Raw genomic sequence first — 19,678 nt, 5'->3', positions numbered from 1 at the left:
GCCATAGTCATGTTATTAAAAAATAAAACCCCGTCAACTCAAACGTTTTGCATCTAGCTTCATCTTTATGTGGCATATATATGTAGCTGACCTTGTTTACGCGATGACACCGAAGTTCTCGCGAGACCTACGAGCCGGGAGCGCGCTGTGACCAAGACAAATACGCGCTCACGTTTCCGCATGCCAAGCAGAACACGAAAGAGGGCGAACAATCCAGTCGTTGCTCTTGCAACCGTCCCCAGCGCTTGGAAGAGGAACTTAACCCCCGGCGAAAAGGTGCAAAGAGCTTTCTTTGGAAACCATTTTGCACCACGGGGCGCCCCTTAGTTGGCTTCCAGAATAAGCGTCAGCTTTTGTCCAATTATCACCATAGATAGAGTAACCTAGTCTCGTCGTGGGTGCCACTCGGGGAGGAGAAGGCACAAGTTTCCCCTCGCTGCGGAGTTATCGAAATCCGCAGGAATGTCACAGGAGAGACCCACTTTTTACCGGCAGGAGCTCAACAAAACAATGTGGGAGGTCCCGGAGCGGTATCAGAACCTGTCTCCCGTCGGATCTGGTGCCTACGGTTCTGTTTGGTAAGCATACGCATTCCTGAACCTTTTCTTAATGGTGAAAATGGAGCGTGCACCCTCCCTGGTTACTCATCCTTTCAACACCTGTGTCCCGAATCGACCAAGTTCCGATTGTGCAGCTTGCTATACTCTTTCATGTGCATGGTGCTTCATCCTTTTCATATGCCATTCCAGTTTAGGACACTGCAATTGTGTCCCAAGCCATGCTGTACTTGCAACAAGCTGTCCAATAACACCAATGCAACGGCGCTGTGCATGCATAATGCATTTTTCCAGTTGGGTGCAGCCGAGCTGCAGAACACCATGAGGTCACGTGGTTTGCTGTAAGTAAAAGTGGCCCCCTCGTGCACAGTGAGGGCTTTGAATAGGAGGGCTGAAAAAAAGAGCATGGTGATGACTCTAGAATGATGTCACCCTATGGAGTACACCCATGACTCACTGTCCCAAGGTGAGGTGCAAAATTCTTAGTCATCACAAAATCTTCTCATGGCACTTCAAGTAGTTCTGTACTTGTGCTTTAGTTCACTTGATGCTCGGTGTGTAGGGAGTGACATCATTTTGCAAAAAAAAAAAAATAATAACTGCCTTCTCACACCGAGATGTTGATTTCTCCATTCGAGGTTACATTTTACAAAATCTGCAACTATGCCAAACATTATGTACATCTGTGAAGCAGTTTACAATGAATTCTGTTGCCTCAGATAAGTTGGAGTACATGGATGGACGGATAGAAATAATTTGCTTGTATAGTTTGTGCAAGTTGGTATTTGCATTTGTAAAATATTTTTTTGTAGTCACACTTGCAGGTTTCAGATTTGTTGTTTTGGTACACTGTACTTGAGTAGAAATATAGACAATAATAAAACTAGAAGGGCTGATTTCAAGCCTTTATTTTTAGTTTTACTTTTAGTTGGTAGTGCTAGTAAATAATGAAATCTACTTTGTTAAAGGAGTCACTCTAATCCATTTTCCATATTTGTCTCCCAACAGTCACTGATAAGTAAAATACAGTAACAAATATTTGTTACTTTATGTCATACTGCTTGACATATCACTGTATCACCGTTTTTATTTATTTATTTTCATTGGAATACAAGTAGAAAAGCCAACATGGGTGGTCCAGTGGTGTTATCATTGCATCCTTGCTTTAAACCTTGAGCACACATGGCTAGAAATGAGAGAAAAATGAACATGCCTTTTTCAAGTGGAAAAACGGATCATTGCAAACTGACGCAATTAAAGCTGAGACGGTGTTTTGGGATCGAAAAGCTGCAAAATTTGCAGTCTTTTCACAACCAGTAGACTACATCCGTTTATTTTGTGAAAAAAAATGGATAGTAAATAGGCATAAGGCATCATTAATAATAATAATTATATGTTGGAAGAATTCTTTGTCACTACATGACAAAACAGATGGTAATAACAAAGGTATTCAACATTTTTGCTGATTGCAACAGATGTGAACCAAAGCGCTTTACAGTGGGAACACAAGACAAAAGCACAGCAACCAGAAGCAAGAAACAACAAAAAAAAACTTCCTGTCCATTCCTATATCATTTGATGCTTGAAGCAATTGGATTTAAAGAGGATGACATGCACACAATTTGTACTGCAAACTGTTTTGGTAGTATCAATGTGAAGGATTGTGTGGATGTTCAAGGTTGCAAAGTGCAGTATCTAAAATTGTCAACAGCACTCAAAAACAATATGATGTTAGAATATGAGCTAAGTGCTTCCATTTTCTCACCCCCACATTTCTCAGCGCCATGTGGTCCACTTACAGACGCCCAAGGCGAAGCCACGTGTGTGTATTAAATCTTCAGTCATCAATGACACCAGATTCTTCTATTTTTCACTCTGTAACATTCTTTGCACAGTCTGATGTTGGTTATTTTATTAAAATAAAACATTTTGACTAAGTACATAGTCGTTATCATATTCTGATTATCACTGTCTTTTAACGATTAGAGCTAAGAAAAAACTAGACCAAGGTTTCTAAATGTGGAACCCAACAGCACATGATGTACAGAGCATCGTTGCTGATGCACAGGAACAACTTGTTCTGCTTCTTGTTTAATTGCCTTTTGTGTGCTATTATTGTTTTTTTTAATTGTCATGCCAGTTCGGCTTAGTTCCTGTCATAAACAAATGATATTACTGGTACCAATAACAGTGAGTCCAATTTACTCCATTGTTCTTTCCATTGTTAATAAGACAAGGTGAGACACAGTTTAGACTCTTGTACATGTTACAGTTTATTAAAGTTAAAGATATCCATTTTGTGTGAAAATTGACTTAAATCTCCCTAAGTATCTCATCTCATTTTCTGGATTGCTTTATCTTCACTAGGGTGAGGGGTGCTGGAGACTATCCCAGCTGACTTTGGGCTTGAGGCGGGGTGCACCCTGAATTGGTAGCCAGTCAGTCGCTAGGCACAAGAAAATAAACAACCATTCACGCTCACAGCCATCCCTCCTCTAAAAGTTTGTAACATAAGAAGGAATGTGTCATTTGTTTTTCTTTATACATTGAAATTAATTATCTCCTTATTCTCCGAATTGTGTTGTTTTACAGCCACTTGCAATTCTTTTAATGGTTTGAAAAATATTTTAATCATTTCATTTGCACTTCACTGATTTAGTTATCAAATATGAATGAAAAATGTCAACACATAATTCAGTTTAGTAGTGGGAAAGGTTAAAGAACCCCTGGGCTACATCAGATTGAAGAGATGGTTGTGTGCAGATGTCCCACCTGAAGATCTACTGCAGACATAAATAAAATGTGAAACATGCTCAGTGGAACTTTTATATCCAGCCAGCATTCATTTTCATGACTGTTAGGGGGAGGTTGTGCCATCTTTTTAGTTTGACAGCAGTTTCGGATAACTGCAATCTAATCTTCGGTGAGGTCAGTTCAAGGCTGTTCAGTAGTCATTATGGCAACAATAATAATGCTTGCTTGTTTTTCCAGGAAGGGGAGGATTTCTTAAGGAAGGTGCCACTCTCTAGTGCGACATAATATACTTTTAGATGGAAATTTGCTAACAAGAATAAAAAGGTGTTATAACATATCCATCCTTTAACAACGGATTCTTCCATATCATTTTTCTTTTTGAACTTTTATGACTGCTTTGGGCTCCATTTTTATTACCGACTAATTGAATGCTGTTTGCTCAGGCCTGTCTTGTTTGTTCTGTAACTCACCAGTACTTTTAAAAGAACATGCTGCTTTGTAAATTATTATTATTATTGTCCGAATTGGTTTTCCACAAAAAGGCCAGTCAAAAGGCTTTGAGACATAAAGTTCATTGTTTGTATGTGATTAGCTCACTTGTGCTTAAGAGCGGAAGAAGAAAAACATTCCTATTATCTCACTGTTGTTAATGTGGCTGTTTTGGAACATCATTCAGTAGTACAGTGACGCATCTCAATAAACTGATGCCCGCATTTGTATGTGTTCACATCACTCTATTTTTGGATACATATAGTGAAATATAATTGAACTTTCCTGTCACACAGACTGGGTTTCTGGTGCAGATAGTTTTGCAGTTAAGATTTCAACGCTAAATGTGGGTGTGAAGATTCCCCTGCTCGGTGTCTGAACGTGTGCCTTGTCAGACTGCGCCAGATCTCTTAGTCTGTACGTAATGCGGCATAACCAGTCAATCCAGGAGGAATGTGAGTTATTATAAGAGGGTCATGTTGACTTAGTTATTGCAGGCAATGCAGGCCTTCCCCATCTGCCTCAGTTGTGTCTTCTCTTCTGCTTTATTGTCTTTATTTGGCATTTTGGAGTTTGTGTTCCACTTTGGCTCACTCATTTTTGTTTTGGCTACTTTTTGATGATATCGCAGAGAGTTGCACAAGATTCATGATCCTAACGCTCGCAGTCAAGGATGTTGCCCACTTTGGCAGACCTCCTCACTACAGTTAAAAGAGTAATAGATAGTTTTCTGATTACAAAATTGGTATGTTTGAATTGGTCCAGTCATTTTTTAACTTTCCTGTCTTGGTACTTTTTTGTGTTGTGGTGAAATAAAAAAAAATATATATGTGTATATTCTATGTACTGCTCTGTTATTTTCACACAAGTGTCTATTTTTCCAAAATTGTGAATAAACAGCTAATCCACCAAAAAAGGAGTTGGAAAATGAAAATACAGCCAACATCTTCTCATCACACTTTGTTGACCCGGTGAAAATGTTGTTCAATTGATATCATTCACATTGTTACAGTGACCATTATACCCCTTTCCACTTTATTGTGTGTCTTATAGTTCAGCATTTGATGTGAAGATGGGGCTGAAGGTAGCAGTGAAGAAGTTGTCCAGGCCGTTCCAATCCATCATCCATGCAAAGAGAACTTACAGAGAGCTGCGACTGCTTAAACACATGAAACATGAGAACGTAAGTTTATGATTTTTATTTTATAATTTACTTGAAAAATGGTTTGTGGGCTCAAGGTAAGTGAGATTTAATCTTTATCCACAATTTAGAGATGATAAGCCTACACTGGTACTTTGCCTCTATTACTACATACATTGTTTAGAGATTCTTCCAGCAATGTACTGCATATGGATATGCATCTGATGATGTGTCAAAAGCAGAATTTTAAACCACTGCATGCAAGATTTCTTTTTTTAAAAAGCTAAATCACCTGCAGACACTTGCCCACACACTTTTAGACTGACTGTGCTACTTCCACATTGACCACTTGAAGTTACATAATCACAGTAGCTTCTCAAACAACTCCAGGCAATGGATATATGCTGCACTGAAAGTGATTTATGAATATCCTTATAGAATATACAGTCTATATCATTGCATTATCCCATTCATCTGTGGCATTTGGGGAACTATGGGTGAGTCGTTTTTACTAGTAGGCTCTTGCTGAAGAGGAATGCAAAAGTAGTGATCTTCACTTCAAATCTTGTTGCAGAACTGCACTTCCTCATGTTGTGAAAAGGTTCTGTAGAGAAGCAGTGTCATGACAACCCTTGATTTTGGCTAGTCTGTGCAGGTTCCCTGTCAGAAACAACATAACATAAGCTTTACAAAAGGAGTTCCAGTTTCTACACAAGCTCTTTCCTTGGTGGCATTGCACAAAATCAATGTTCTTGTTCAGCTACTGTTCCAACAGTTGACTGCTATTTCTACTAAGATCACGCCCTGCCTTTTATAAACAGACGTCACATCAGACCCGATTTCTTCCACCTCTCAAAAGAGAAGCGCACTAAGTATGCTTTACTTAGTTGCCAACCAAAGTACTTGGAGGCATCAAGTTAATGATTATTTAACTCAAGTGTAAAAAAAGTGCACTTTAGGCAATGCTATGTACTTTTTTTAGTGCACAAAGGCATGGTGGGATGAGTTGGGTGCGAAAACAGTCTAGACCCACACTACACTGTTGCCTAATCATTGAGTATTTTACCTCACAGGTTAGCGGAGGGCCATATGCACCCATCAAAAGAGCCACATATGGCTCCCGAGCCATAGGTTCCGTACCCCAACTATAACAGACATTTTGAGGCTTTGTCTATGACCTCACAAATGGTCCTTATTGATGGACAGAAAAAAAACACTAATATTTTGCAGAAAGTAGTTTCCTTTCTGTTCTATAGTTCAGCCCCAATAGCAGTGTGAACTTTAATAGATGTTGGGCCGATCTGCAGCTGACTAAACAAATGATTGTTGGCCACCAGATGAGGGAATATGGCATGTGTGTAATTTGTATTCAAGCATATTGGCATATTCTTTCATCGTAATACAGAAAGGTGTATCCAGTGTTTTGTTGACTACGTGTTTTAAATTCATCAGTGTTATATTACTTCGCTTTTGTTGTACAGTCAAATAGAGAGATTCTGTTTTCTTTCTGCTGTTGCCAAGAGACTACAAGGTTTTTGAGCATGGAAAGCTAGTAACGACCAACCAGAGATTTGTTGTGACTGTAGCCTACCAATCAAATCTGTGGGTGGACTCACAGTGAGCAGCTATGGCACAGATATGTTTTTTTTATTTTTATAATATCGCACTGTGCTTATCCAAGCCACTCTGTTTTGGAGGGGGTAGGGGAGGTGGGCTTCGATTCAACATCCCCATATGACCTCCTTCTTGGCTTTTTATGAAACACAATTTACTAAGGTAGCAATCGCTGATATTATAATCAATATTTTGGTATCTAAAAATATATGTAGTAACGTTTGTGGGTGACGTCATAGAGAAGCGGGATGAAGCTAATTGCACTTTTTGGTCTCTTTAACTAAATGTGAGGTCTTTCTTATACGGTTCTTATCTGATTTTTGTGTCAAGTGCATGTAGAAAATTTGTTGCACACCACATGTATACATGACCATGTATATTTATTTAGGTGTTATGATGCTATTAGACAACCAATTTTAATTTGTTTCTTGGCTTGGCTGTAGTATATTATTATATACTGCTGATGAATATCATTCATCACAGTGTTATTATAAATACACTGTGTATTTCATGGATGAAGAATTGTTCCTTCCTGCCATAATGGTTTTGTTTGCCAAACCCATTTTATATGATGAATTAGAACACACAAGCAAAACTGCAGACCACTATAACTTTGCTTCACAAGGCAATAGCTCATTTGGTTGCTAAGCAAATTAAAATCAGGATATTAAAAAAAATCTTTTAAGGTGTTCTACATATAATGTGTGTAAACATGATCTTTACCCCTTGTTTTTTTCTCCCTTCAGGTGATCGGTCTGTTAGATGTTTTCACTCCTGCAACAAACTTAGAAGAGTTCAGTGACGTGTAAGTCAAACTGTGTTTTTCTTCATCACTTTTGTTCAGTAGAACACAGTAGTATACCTTTTACATATATAGTGTTTAAGATAAAAGTAGGTTAAGCAGATGCACTTTGCACATTGGAATTGTTTCCATGGCAACAGCCATCTGGCACCCTGCATTTGGGTGCGCATGCAGACTACTCCAATGAGTGTGTACAGGGTCTCTGACGTCATGGATAAGTGGGATGAAGCTTGTGGTACTTTTTGATCTCTATAGCTAAATGTTAAGGGGGTCTACTCGTTGACATGCGTCAATTACATACACTTAGGCCCACTTAAATAATGAGCCTTTTGTAGATGTTTTGCAGTGTTTCTAAAGAAAGCCCCTCCCCTCCATCTTTTTGGTTTTCTTAAAGTACATGACTAAAAATGGAACAATGAATTATCATAATAGCTAGTAGATATCATTATGAAGCATACTTTCAATAAGTGCCTAATGCAATGTATAATACGGCAAGTTGTGGGTTACAGAAGCAAGTTTGGTTGATTCCTTTAGAGTGCCTGGTTTTGTTTTGCAGCTATTTGGTCACCCATTTAATGGGAGCAGACCTCAACAACATTGTGAAGTGTCAGAAGCTGACAGATGACCACGTTCAGTTCCTGATCTACCAAATTCTCCGAGGACTTAAGGTTGGTCGGAGTAAAGACATGTAGTCAAACAGTGCTGATTGTTTTAATGTTACACAGGCAGATAAAAGCGTCAATTGATTCATTTGACCTGTGAAGGTCAAACACAATTTTCAATAAATTGTCTCATATATTTTTTATACTTGGATGTAAACCTAACTCTTCCATCTTCATTTATGCTGCAGGAGGATATTACTGCATATTCAGTGTTTTTTTTTTTTTAGTTTAATATTTGGTTAAGATACATTCTAAAGGTTTTGCCCCTGCTAACTAGAACATGGTTGAACAAACAACTGAGCTCCTACTAATGACATGTTGGAAATGAAATCCAATTCGGAAGCATTTGAATTCAATTCATCCTTATTTTCTTTGCAGTATATCCATTCTGCAGACATCATCCACAGAGTAAGTACTGGTGCTGTTGTATAACTACTTAAGAAGCATGGAGATCATATTTCAACCTAAAGTGTATGTGTCCAATACTGCTTGGCCCACTTATAGAGATAAACACAGCATCAAATTTCCTATGTTGTTTGTGTTGTGATGCTACATTGTCGTCGCACATCACTGAGTTTATCTTTTCTCCTCCCCAGGACTTGAAGCCCAGTAATCTGGCTGTAAACGAGGATTGTGAGTTGAAGGTGTGTGTTGTATTGAAAACTAAGTACTGTCAACAATCTGCTGTATAACCACTGGTCACAGGTTAGGTAACTGGCTAATCTTCGCAAAAGCAACCTTTTTTTTACAACTCTTACATAAAAACACATTTCGTTTACGGATCAATTAGATAGCGCATCACAAATTAGTTTCATGTTAATGTTTTCTTTATCTTGCATTTCTTCTGCTTCTCACAAATGTTTGGCACATTTAGATTCTGGATTTTGGGTTGGCCCGGCACACTGATGATGAAATGACTGGCTATGTTGCTACTCGCTGGTACAGAGCTCCAGAGATCATGCTCAACTGGATGCACTACAATATGACAGGTACACAGATGCAAATGTTATGACTTGTGTCTTGTGTTATTGTTTTCCTCTTTCTTTATTTATTTATTTATTTTTTAGTGGACATCTGGTCAGTTGGCTGCATTATGGCTGAACTTCTCACCGGACGAACGTTGTTCCCTGGCACTGATCGTATCCTTTCATTCTACTCCAACTATCAATCTTTTGGATTGTGGCGAAGTTTGTACTGTATACTTCTGCACTTGTCCTAGGTAGAGACTTGCCAAACTCGGTAGGAATCCATGATGTGTGACTGAACTTCTAATGAGAGCTGGAAACAACTGTGCGTGCGTTGATGAGATAAAAGTCCCATGCGGTTTATGACTCAGTGATACAACTATTGTCTCTGTGATATAGTGTATCTTTCTCTTTCCCTGCCACCAAGGATTCCACGCACAGAAGCCAAGTGGAACATAGCGCGGGTACAGAAATGCAGATGACAGTCAAAAGCATCGCAATTACAAGCCATACAAATGAATTTGTTTATTCGGCGGTATTGTATTCTCTTTAATGGATGCTATGTAGTTGACAGTGGCCCATTAATAAATGAAAATAGGCTAAATAGAGAGAGGGGGAGGGGTCATGAGACAAAGTTATTAATCATCTAAGTGAGTGACTTAACCAGTTTTCTTAACTTAAGACACCATAGATATAAACCAGTTGCAGCAGATTATGCGCCTGACGGGAACACCGCCAGCCTCCCTCATAAGTAGGATGCCCAGTCATGAGGTGAGGCTTCTGACGTCCGACATACGCGTACATCCATAATACGTAGTCAGATTTCATTTTTCCACATCACAATATGACTTTTATTTTTCCATTTAAAGGCAAGGAACTATATCAACTCACTGGCCCACATGCCCAAGAGAAACTTTGCAGATGTATTCATCGGCGCGAACCCTCACGGTAAGTTTTTTTTATTTATTTTTTTTATTCTTTTGAGGAAAACGTTCATTCCTTCTATTCTTTAAATGCCTCACTGTGTCCCTCCAGGGGAAGTTACTTGCTACTGTTCAGTTAAACTGTTCAGTGTCAGTCTGTTGGGTAAAGTAGCTAAAAAGTATTATTAGAGTATTTCGGAAGCATACTCCTCAAAAGATAAAATAACACAGAAGAACATTTTTTTTTTAAATTTTCTCTTCCATTTAAAAACTAAAAAAAAAAAAGTAAAAAATCGAATTCCAATTTTTTTTTGTTACTGACATACGGTTATTATAGTTCTAATAATGTCATAGAGATTATTTTGATATTTTCTTAATTGGAAACAATAGCTTGTTGTGGCTATCTGACTTTCAAATATGGGAAAACTTTGGCAGGTGTGCACTACGCCCCAGTTTACAATGTCGCTATTGTTAGTCTTGTGTCTGTAGTTGTCCAAAACACGGCCTAAAAGCGATATTAGTATTTTAATTGTGAATGAACATATAACAAATATATCATGAAACATTATGCCCCGTGCTCTAGCTGTGGACTTGCTAGAGAAAATGCTGGTGCTTGACACGGACAAACGAATCACGGCATCTGAGGCACTGGCTCACACTTACTTTGCTCAGTACCACGATCCGGAAGATGAACCTGAAGCAGAACCTTATGACCAAAGCTTTGAAAGCCGTGAGCTGGAAATTGAGGAGTGGAAGAGTAAGTTTACACATTAAGGGTCATTGGGAAGCAGTTCCTTATGACAGAATGTGTTTTTTAAGTATTTCTCCTCTTTGAATCTATTCAATAGGATTAACTTACGAGGAGGTGGTCAGCTTTGAGCCACCATCATTCGACAGGGATGAGATGGAATCCTAAGGAGATGGAGGCACATCTCATTAAATAGAAACACGCTTGGACAAAATCTAAAAAATCTGTGCGTGTCACTCGACCAGACTCCACACTCCCTCAACACCATTACAATGTTCAAGTGCCTGCCATCTTTAAATCTCCGGGTGTAATTTTCAGGGACTAAACTTGACTGTGTTGTGTAGTTCCCATCCCTCAACATTTTGCTGTTTTGTTTGTTGTTAGTTTCGATAAAAACTAATTCTTTTGTAAGATTGTTTTGTTTATTATATATATTCAGAGAATTGGAGCAGCTTCTATTTAGTTGGTAATGAAAATAATAATCGAAAGACAGAATTGAAACATTTTCAGGAACTATTTATAAACTGTATTCTTTTCAAATTTCATATTTTTGTACATAGAAATGTTTTAGAATAACAACAAAAGCAGTGTTTATAGTTATGTACTTCAAACAAGCCAGTAACTGTATCAGACCCATAGTATGGATGCTGTGATTTGGCATGAAAGGAGATTTCCTATTTAATGAATACAGTATGTGTGATGGAATTATACAGTATATGTAACAGTTAACACTTTGTTTTTATTTGATACAATGGTCCTTCTGCTAACATCTTTACGTATGGTTTTCATACTTTTTCAGCTTGTTCCCACTATATCCCATTAGCACTTTAGCTCTCACACATTGTTTGAACATGTTTTAACATTCTACAGGACCACTACGGTATAATGTCTTGAGAAGTTTTAACTGTTATCCATCACATCCCAAGATGACAGTTTGCTTAAATCCTATTGCTTTATAAATAAGTGTTCATTGAATGTTTGTTTTATGGATGTCAAGTTGTCTTATATTTATGATCTTTTCGTATATTTTATATATTGATGTTAAAGAATGTTATTTGTTAAAAAGAGAGAGAGAAAATGTTTTAAAAAAAATGAAGGTTCACTTTATTCATGGGAAACTCCCCATCACCAGAAACCCCAATGTATTTTTTTTTAATAATCACAGTGTTAGATGGCTGCAGTTACCTTGTATCAGAGCTAAAATAATAATAATAAAACAATTCCATTGTTTTAAAAGCACAGGTCTATTGGGCTGCTAAAATTTACTGCCCCTAAACAATTTACATGTTCAGTACATTGTTCAAATCAATATTAAGAAATATTTGCCAAATAAGTAGTTTCCTTAGCGGGTGATTTTGAGATTCAGGTTAAGGGTGCACAATCTTTCGCTGTTGTTTCATTGTCCGATTTCATGTATAATTTGTGTGTTGAATCAAGTTCTCGTGTTGTCATTTTCTTTTCCTCAAGAATGCTTGAACCACAACTTTTATTTGAATCATCACATTCAAGGGCACATGTTAATGGGCTTTAATTGTGTATTTACTCACTGGATGCTGAAGTCTCATGTTGACGACTTTGATAGGATAATAATCCTGCTCATGTCAACATGTAATTTGATTATTGGTTATTGCTTTTGCTGGCACCACTGTTAATTTTAAGGTATTTCTTACATACCTTCTGTAAAATACTACCAGAAGAAAATAAAGACTATTTTTGAAACTGGGAAAATGTCCACAATTGTTGCAACTTTATACATTATTGTGTTAAAGTCTTGCCGCACCCTCACACCCATACCTAAGGGCAATTTAGAGTGTCCAATCAGCCTACCAAGCATGTTTTTTAATGTGGGAGGAAATCGGAGTACCCGTAAGAAACCCACAAAGGCAAAACTCCACACAGGTGGACCGACCTGTACTTGAACCCAGGCCCCCAGAACTGTGAGGCCGATGCACTAACAAACAGGTTGGTTATTTTAAAAAAAAGCTTATAAATGCAGTTATGATTCAGGCTGGGCATTATAAAGAATATAGTTATTTCAAGTGTTTACTTAATTTAATGCATCATTGAGGTTAATGGAAAACAATCATAATAGTACGACACGCTCAGTCAACAGCACAGGCGCAAAAGTGCCGACAAAAGACAACGCTTGTCCCGATTGGTTTAGAGCGCACATCAGACATCTTGGGTCATACATACGATATCTATGCTCGCTGCTCCCTGCGATGGAAAAAGCTAAGTTTTAAAATTTCCCACGTTTCGTGAACATCCCTCTCCCTCTCACTGATTTGGCGCAATGGAAAGTAAACGTACGTAAAACTGGTAACTTTTTTGTATCTATTTTTATTGAAAAATGATCATTGATCTCTTTTACGAATATATCGCTGGCTGGCGGGCTTTGTCACAAACCGCAGATTTTCTTGAGTAGGGTCGAAAGTAAAAGTTAGACCCTCACCATGCGCTTTTTCTTGTACGCGGCCTGTAACCTTATGCTAGTTGTATCCACGAGATCGCGCGCTTAAACTTTCTTAATGAATTTGCTGTCATTAACTCATCTCGATCCACTAAACAAATACACATGATGACTTATGTTCTAGTGAAAGGCGTAGACAATTGTGCGTCTCCCAATAAGTTTATTTTGTTCCCACGAACCTGTGAACGTTTGCATAGTAATACATTTTGCTCCAAAAGTATGACCTTATAGGTTACACTTGTTTGTTGTTGGTGAAACCACTGGTCAGCATAAAATTGTACTGTTATGATTTTAACTCATGTAGTGTTATTCTCCTTTTCTGCAGCTTTACTCGCTTTACAAGCGAGGAAGAAAAGGGCAAAGCCCCGGAAGACAGCAAAGAAGTAAGTTCAGACATCACAAATGTCAAACCCTAAGTTTGCAAATGGCAAATGCTTATGCAAGTTCTTCTACCACTTAGACCGCTTATAATATAATAGGATGATTTGTTTGATGCCAGAAGTTTGGTTTGGATCTTCTTTGACACAATTCCAATTCCATAGAAGAGGAGGATGGTTCAGTCCCTCACCTGCATTGCAGTGCTAAGCTGTGTTGCCCAATCATCTCTCAGCTGCTCATGCAGAGGGTGGGGCCAGAGGCTGACTGCAGCCAAGGAGACTTCTCGGTCAGAGAATGGTAGAGGGAGAGAACTAGAGCAATGTAGAGGGTGGAAAAGCGGGCGAGTGCGCGCTGATGTCCTGAATGCCAGCACTAGTCCTTCTTTTCTCAGCTCTCTTTCGGTTCTATTACACAACCGATCACCCTTCTCATTTCAATTCTGCTATCCATTGTATAGCATTTGAATGATTTTCTTTTAATCCTCCACTCTTCGGTGATGGAGTGAGAATCTCTTTTGAACACCTGCCCTTTTCCTCCACTTTCCTGTCCTCTTGTCTGCAACACATCCCATGGGGATCCGTGCATCCTGCAGGTAAGCAGGCGGACATGACAACCATTTTGTCTTGATTTTCTCAAATGCTGTCCACATGTTGAATATTACCTGTTTGAGAACCATATCTTCATTTTCTCTTTTGATCCCAGCCATTTATATGTTGTTTGAATGCTGTCAATCAGTGTGTGTGTGTGTGTGTGTGTGTATGTGTGAGCACCGTAACGCACATGTACAAATTGAATTTGCCCAAAGTATTGCAAAGATGTGCTTGTTAATTAAGGGGTAGCTTGAGGGGGAAACTGTGCCAACCCCAGTTAAGTGCTGCCATTTCGAATATTAGTAGCTATTTAATATGGAAAATTGCCCTTCAGGTGTGACCACACATCCTGACTTTATTTCCAATATACCCTTTTTTCTTTGTCCATGCACTCTGACACAACCTTATTATGTCTCTTAACCTTCAGACCAGAACCTCAGAGCTGTGGTGGCAGCGCCAAACCAAGTAAGGCAGACCTGTCTATTCCCGATCAGGATCAGGATGAGGAAAAGGAGATCCTGGGGTCTGACGATGATGAGCAAGAAGACCCCAGCGACTACTGCAAGGGTACAAATTTCAGTCTGTTAACCATAGGAAAAAAAATTTACATTTTGAAAGAATACTCACAATTCTAGGACATGCATGATCATTGTTCGGTCAGGAGGATATCACCATGTGAAGATTGGGGATCTTTTCAATGGGAGATACCATGTGATCCGTAAGCTTGGCTGGGGGCACTTTTCCACCGTGTGGCTGGCCTGGGACATCCAGTAAGTTGTCATGTGACTGCATAGATAAATTAGATCTCACATAGAATAAATCTTTGACTGCCATTCTTAGGTTACTTTTAAAGAATAACACATAATACAAATAAATGTTGGGTATACATGCCCTACATTGGATTTTGATAGTCATAAAAATTCCTGTTGTGTGTTTTTGTATCTGTACCTTTTCAGGGAGAAGCGCTTCGTAGCCATGAAGGTTGTAAAAAGTGCTGAGCATTACACAGAAACGGCTTTGGATGAGATCAAGCTACTTAAATCTGTAATATGGACAATTTTATTTTTTTTATTTTTTTATTTGCTTTCATTCTGGCAATTCTCCCCTCATACTTGTGTCTCTGCCTTTTTTTCCCAGGTACGAAACAGTGACCCTGATGATCCTAACAGGGAGAGAGTGGTGCAGCTTCTAGATGACTTCAAAATTTCTGGCGTGAATGGCACTCGTATCCTTTATTATAAATTTTGCTAATGTGACCTTGACCTTTAAGTGTTATTTTGTCTGTATAAAAAAAAGATAGTGTCCCTGCCATTACCAGAGTTTATTTTGAATTATTAATTTTGTTTTATTTCATATTTTATTAATTTGCTGCAGAATTGTATTCATAAAAATATATAAAAGCTATAGTTGAGACCTGCCATCCACATGCTTTCATTTCCCTTTTTTGGGTCATGTAGGCCACATTTGACATAAAATGGGATATGCAGTCACTAGGTATTGATGGGGTTAGGTTTTACCTTTAAAGGGTTCGACAAATCTTGCCTTCTCTTCTTCCTTGACTTGTATGACACCAGATGTATGTATGGTGTTTGAGGTGTTGGGATACCATCTACTAAAATGGATCATGAAATCAAATTATCAAGGCCTGCCTTTGCCATGTGTTAAAAGCATCATTAGACAGGTACAGTAGCACACAGTAAAAAAAAAAAAACCTTGATTTTCTCTGTTTTTTTATTTTTTTTGGTTTAACCCTAATGGTGCTCCACCTTTCTTTTTTATCCAGGTCCTTCAGGGTTTAGACTACCTTCATACAAAATGTAAAATTATCCACACAGACATAAAACCAGAAAACATTCTTCTGACCGCCAATGAGGCTTATGTCAAGAAAATGGCTGTCGAAGCAACACAGTGGCAAAAGTCTGGTGTGGCACCACCGCCTGGTTCTGCAGGTTAGACTTCAATTACCTCCTATGAATAGTTTCCTTTGTTTGATCAACAATTTCCTTTTAAATTGTTTTCCTTCTCAGTTCCATATTCTCAGTGTTACTTGGCAGAAGTGAAAATATTTATTCATAGATTCAATTTAAACCCTACTAAAATTGCAAATTGGTGCAGTTAGCTATGAGTCAAACAGTTGACTGTCAATGTGTAAATGAGCACCTTGGCTTGATGAGTGGGAGACTGCCTCTGCACGAGTCTGTTAATACATGCCGGCGTGAGTCAATGCCCACTTAGGTGATGGATGCATCGCTCATGTCCTTTCTATTAATGTAACCCCCCGATTTTCTTTCTTCCCACAGCGAGTACAGCGCCACAACCAGAACAGGTATTTTCTTCATGTTCTTACAAAAAAATGACTGTCTTGGATGTGTACTTAAAAGAGTGGGGGTGCTTATTCTTTTGTCCTGTCTTCCAAGGTGAGAAAAATGTCCAAAAACAAAAAGAAGAAAATCAAGAAAAAGCAAAAGAAGCAAGCAGCACAGCTAGGAATAGAAGGAACGGCCAACAAAGAAGCAGAAGAGAGAGAGGAGGACACGACGGAAATAGCATCGGACATTTCCTCTGCTTCTGTTTCTGTGATGACCACGTTGCAAAATGATAGAAAGCATTCTATCACAGGTGAGTAATTTTTGCAAAAACAATACTTCTATTGTTCTTGATGAACATAATGAAGTGGCTGCTGATTTAATTTGTTACAGAGTCCCCCGCCATCAAGCTTTCCGAGGAGATATCCGAGCCGACTGTACTCGCAGAGGGTGCCGTCAAAGAAGAAAGCTGCATGGAGATGAACTGCAACGGCCACACCTCTTTGCCTGTGAGTCAAGCGAGCCAGGAAAGTCAAAGTGGGACCAAGCTGTCAGCAGAAGAGCTTGAGGACCAACAGAATGCCAACCAAGTAGATGATAAAACAGAGACTCTTGACACAGTATGTCACAAACACGACCTTAAGAGTTCTAATGGTCCATCTGAGTGCCCTGAACATCAGTCACAGCAGAAAGCCAAGACAAAGGAGGAAGAGGAGATGGACACTCAAGTGGAAAACAAAACGCGAGGTGAAGATGACAAAAACTGCCAAAACAGTTAGTTTGTGTGTGATTTCTAAAATTCTAAATGAAACGAAAACATTTCCTTCTTATTAAACGCTTGGCTATTGTTACTCTAAAGTTCTGCTCTTTCTGATTGGTCTCCCCTGTTGTTTTGTGTTATTTTCTACCCACTTATTCCATTTGTCTTTCAACAGATTGGGCTACTGACTTGTTAGTAAACCCCTTGGATCCTCTGAATGCTGACAAGTTGCAGGTTAAGATTGCAGACCTTGGAAACGCCTGCTGGTTGGTGAGTCTTAAATCACTGTACAGTTGTATTGGATTACTACTACAAATACATGTTTGGCTTGTCCCATGAAGGGTCGCTATAGAGAATTAACTTTTCTACTTCATCCTGTCTTTTTGCATCATCCTGTGCCTATATGAGCCACTCATGTCATTTATCATAAATATGTCCTCTGTGAAAAATCTATTTCTTCCTTCCGCACGCAGCACAAGCATTTTACAGACGACATCCAGACTCGTCAGTATCGTTCAGTCGAGGTTTTGATCGGATCTGGCTACAGCACACCGGCGGATATTTGGAGCACTGCCTGCATGGTAAGTCAAACAAATGCAAACACCTGGGATGACTTTACAAACAGAAAAATACCGTCTAAAAGGGCACGATCCGTAATATTCCATAAACGTGAACAGCACATTATTCTATACCCTATAGCAGTTCTCAATTACCGTAGGCAAGCAGGCATGTTGTGTGTTGTAACATGAGATCAAATTTTGGGCTAACATTTAAATGTTGTCATGGTTTTCTACCCTTTTAGGCCTTCGAACTGGCAACAGGAGACTATTTGTTTGAGCCCCACTCAGGAGAAGACTATTCCAAAGATGAAGGTTTTTATTTTCTGCTCTTAATAATGATTATTGATAACATTTGACGTGTAACACCTTAAAAGCAGGTCAAATTTAGTATGTCTTTGATGACCTGTGTATCACGTGTCTACCTGCAGATCACATAGCTCTGATCATTGAGCTGCTTGGCAAAGTTCCACGAAAGCTCATCAGGGCGGGCAAATACTCCAAGGTGTTTTTCACCAAGAAAGGTAAACAAATGCTCACACACACTCTGGAGCTAAAGATCAAGCCTAACAAGGCCCAAGGGTTTAGGAGCCTGACCCGAACCCGCCAAATTAACTTGATTTGCAGGCACGAGCCCGAAGAAAATCTGAATTTTCATAGTTTTTGTGTGGAATCGAGTCGGGAGACCCGAGTCGGGCTGAAGGGTGCTGATTTATGATAACAGATTTAAAGCCTGGCTTTTGTAACGAAATCTAAGTTAAACAAGAATGTATAAGAGCATGCTATGGCTCTGCAAATGACATTACAGTGCCTTTCTCTGTTTTATATCTTTTTAATTTTTTTAAAAATAATCTTATCACCACCAATATGTTGTGGCACATTTAAGTGAAAGTCAGATGCTCCACAAAAAATTACTTGTATATATATATATATACAATGTTGTTTTCTCACTTTTGAAATTTCGTTTTTACTGTAGGTGACCTGCGACAGATCACCAAGCTGAAGCCATGGGGCATGTTTGACGTGTTGATGGAGAAGTACGAGTGGTCCAAGGAAGAGGCTCACTGCTTCAGCAGCTTCCTGCAGCCCATGTTGGACCTGGTCCCTGAAAGAAGGGCTACAGCTGCTCAGTGTCTCTCACATGCGTGGTTGGTATGAGGAGCAGCCCATTGAGTCTAAACTGCTGCAAGTGATTGTAAAAGATATACCATAAATATACATACACTCACACAGGATACGTGTGAATATTCTAGGCCTAAAATTGAAAACACACCTCCCGGCAGAATAATATGACTGCACATGGCCTTCAGATGCTATGTGTACACACACACCAGCTAGGAAGCAGGCCAAATCACCAGTTATTTAGGTAATCTTGGAAAATAAGATCACCAATTTGTTCAAACCCCTAATAAGCCAAAAATGTGCAGTCCTGTTTACCTTTGCATTAAGAGTGCCATCTTTTTATAGACTTAAGTTGTTAAAAGCCATCCAAATACACCAATTCAATATGTGCATTTTTGCTGACTGCCATGGAAATGACTAGAAAAGCCTTCTTGTCCCAGCTATGTAGGTTTAAGCATTTCTACATTTGTACACAATTTGAAGATGGAAGAGGATTAGATTTTGTACATTTTGCTATTGATATTCTTGTTTTTAGCTTGGCACAATGCAGTTACTACTTTTACCATGGCATTCATACTTAATAAGACACTAGATTTTTAGTAACCACGGGATGACGACCCTGCCTTCCGTAGCACAAGCAGTTCCCTGGATTTTTTTTTCTCTAACTCCATGACAATGAGCTTGACTCAAAAATTGTACATTAAACCCACTTCTCTTGACTCAATAAATTGGCCAATACTGTAGTTTCTGTGTCATGTCGCTTTTAGCTGAAGAATAAAAAAAAATATTAACGTGTAATTTGTGTTTTTGTCTTAATACTGGCACACGCAAAGCACTTCT

The 19,678-nt window shown here is 38.9% G+C and overlaps 2 protein-coding genes across 5 annotated transcripts; both read left to right on the top strand.

The window, feature by feature from the left end:
• Window positions 1-137: 137 nt before the first annotated feature.
• mapk14b (mitogen-activated protein kinase 14b) lies at window positions 138-12,383 on the top strand. Of its 2 annotated transcripts, XM_077725440.1 has the most exons (12): window positions 138-578; window positions 4,854-4,983; window positions 7,302-7,360; window positions 7,914-8,025; window positions 8,398-8,427; window positions 8,616-8,663; window positions 8,894-9,008; window positions 9,087-9,158; window positions 9,676-9,755; window positions 9,854-9,932; window positions 10,491-10,664; window positions 10,756-12,383. In XM_077725440.1, exons 1-12 carry the CDS (start codon window positions 463-465, stop codon window positions 10,821-10,823), a joined length of 1,083 nt encoding a protein of 360 aa, XP_077581566.1. In that variant the 5' UTR covers window positions 138-462; the 3' UTR covers window positions 10,824-12,383. The 2 variants fall into 2 exon arrangements, with proteins under 2 accessions (XP_077581566.1, XP_077581567.1); XM_077725441.1 differs by lacking the exons at window positions 138-578; window positions 4,854-4,983 and adding an exon at window positions 6,636-6,717.
• A 423-nt stretch (window positions 12,384-12,806) lies between these two features.
• Window positions 12,807-19,636, top strand: srpk1b (SRSF protein kinase 1b). 3 transcript variants are annotated; one of them, XM_077727357.1, is made up of 16 exons: window positions 12,807-12,961; window positions 13,451-13,508; window positions 14,521-14,660; window positions 14,755-14,863; window positions 15,050-15,137; window positions 15,231-15,318; window positions 15,668-15,774; window positions 15,877-16,042; window positions 16,394-16,419; window positions 16,511-16,712; window positions 16,793-17,146; window positions 17,335-17,429; window positions 17,633-17,740; window positions 17,962-18,031; window positions 18,148-18,240; window positions 18,693-19,636. In XM_077727357.1, exons 1-16 carry the CDS (start codon window positions 12,949-12,951, stop codon window positions 18,872-18,874), a joined length of 1,899 nt encoding a protein of 632 aa, XP_077583483.1. In that variant the 5' UTR covers window positions 12,807-12,948; the 3' UTR covers window positions 18,875-19,636. The 3 variants fall into 3 exon arrangements, with proteins under 3 accessions (XP_077583483.1, XP_077583484.1, XP_077583485.1); XM_077727358.1 differs by lacking the exon at window positions 12,807-12,961 and adding an exon at window positions 13,668-14,095 and having other exon boundaries at window positions 13,473-13,508; XM_077727359.1 differs by lacking the exons at window positions 12,807-12,961; window positions 13,451-13,508 and having other exon boundaries at window positions 14,518-14,660; window positions 14,729-14,863.
• Window positions 19,637-19,678: the final 42 nt, after the last annotated feature.

This window comes from Stigmatopora nigra, chromosome 10, assembly GCF_051989575.1.
Source record: "Stigmatopora nigra isolate UIUO_SnigA chromosome 10, RoL_Snig_1.1, whole genome shotgun sequence".
NCBI classification, from domain to species: domain Eukaryota; kingdom Metazoa; phylum Chordata; class Actinopteri; order Syngnathiformes; family Syngnathidae; genus Stigmatopora; species Stigmatopora nigra.
This window is presented reverse-complemented; position numbering and strand designations above follow the sequence as displayed.

Excerpts from the sequence above, each read along its gene's own strand:
- mapk14b (XM_077725440.1), top strand. The coding sequence starts at position 463 with ATGTCACAGGAGAGACCCACTTTTTACCGGCAGGAGCTCAACAAAACA. Across the intron at positions 8,664-8,893 it reads ACGAGGATTGTGAGTTGAAG|ATTCTGGATTTTGGGTTGGC; the intron begins GTGTGTGTTGTA and ends TGGCACATTTAG. Across the intron at positions 9,159-9,675 it reads GTTGTTCCCTGGCACTGATC|ATATAAACCAGTTGCAGCAG; the intron begins GTATCCTTTCAT and ends AAGACACCATAG.
- srpk1b (XM_077727357.1), top strand. Across the intron at positions 14,661-14,754 it reads CCCCAGCGACTACTGCAAGG|GAGGATATCACCATGTGAAG; the intron begins GTACAAATTTCA and ends TTGTTCGGTCAG. Across the intron at positions 16,713-16,792 it reads TAGAAAGCATTCTATCACAG|AGTCCCCCGCCATCAAGCTT; the intron begins GTGAGTAATTTT and ends AATTTGTTACAG.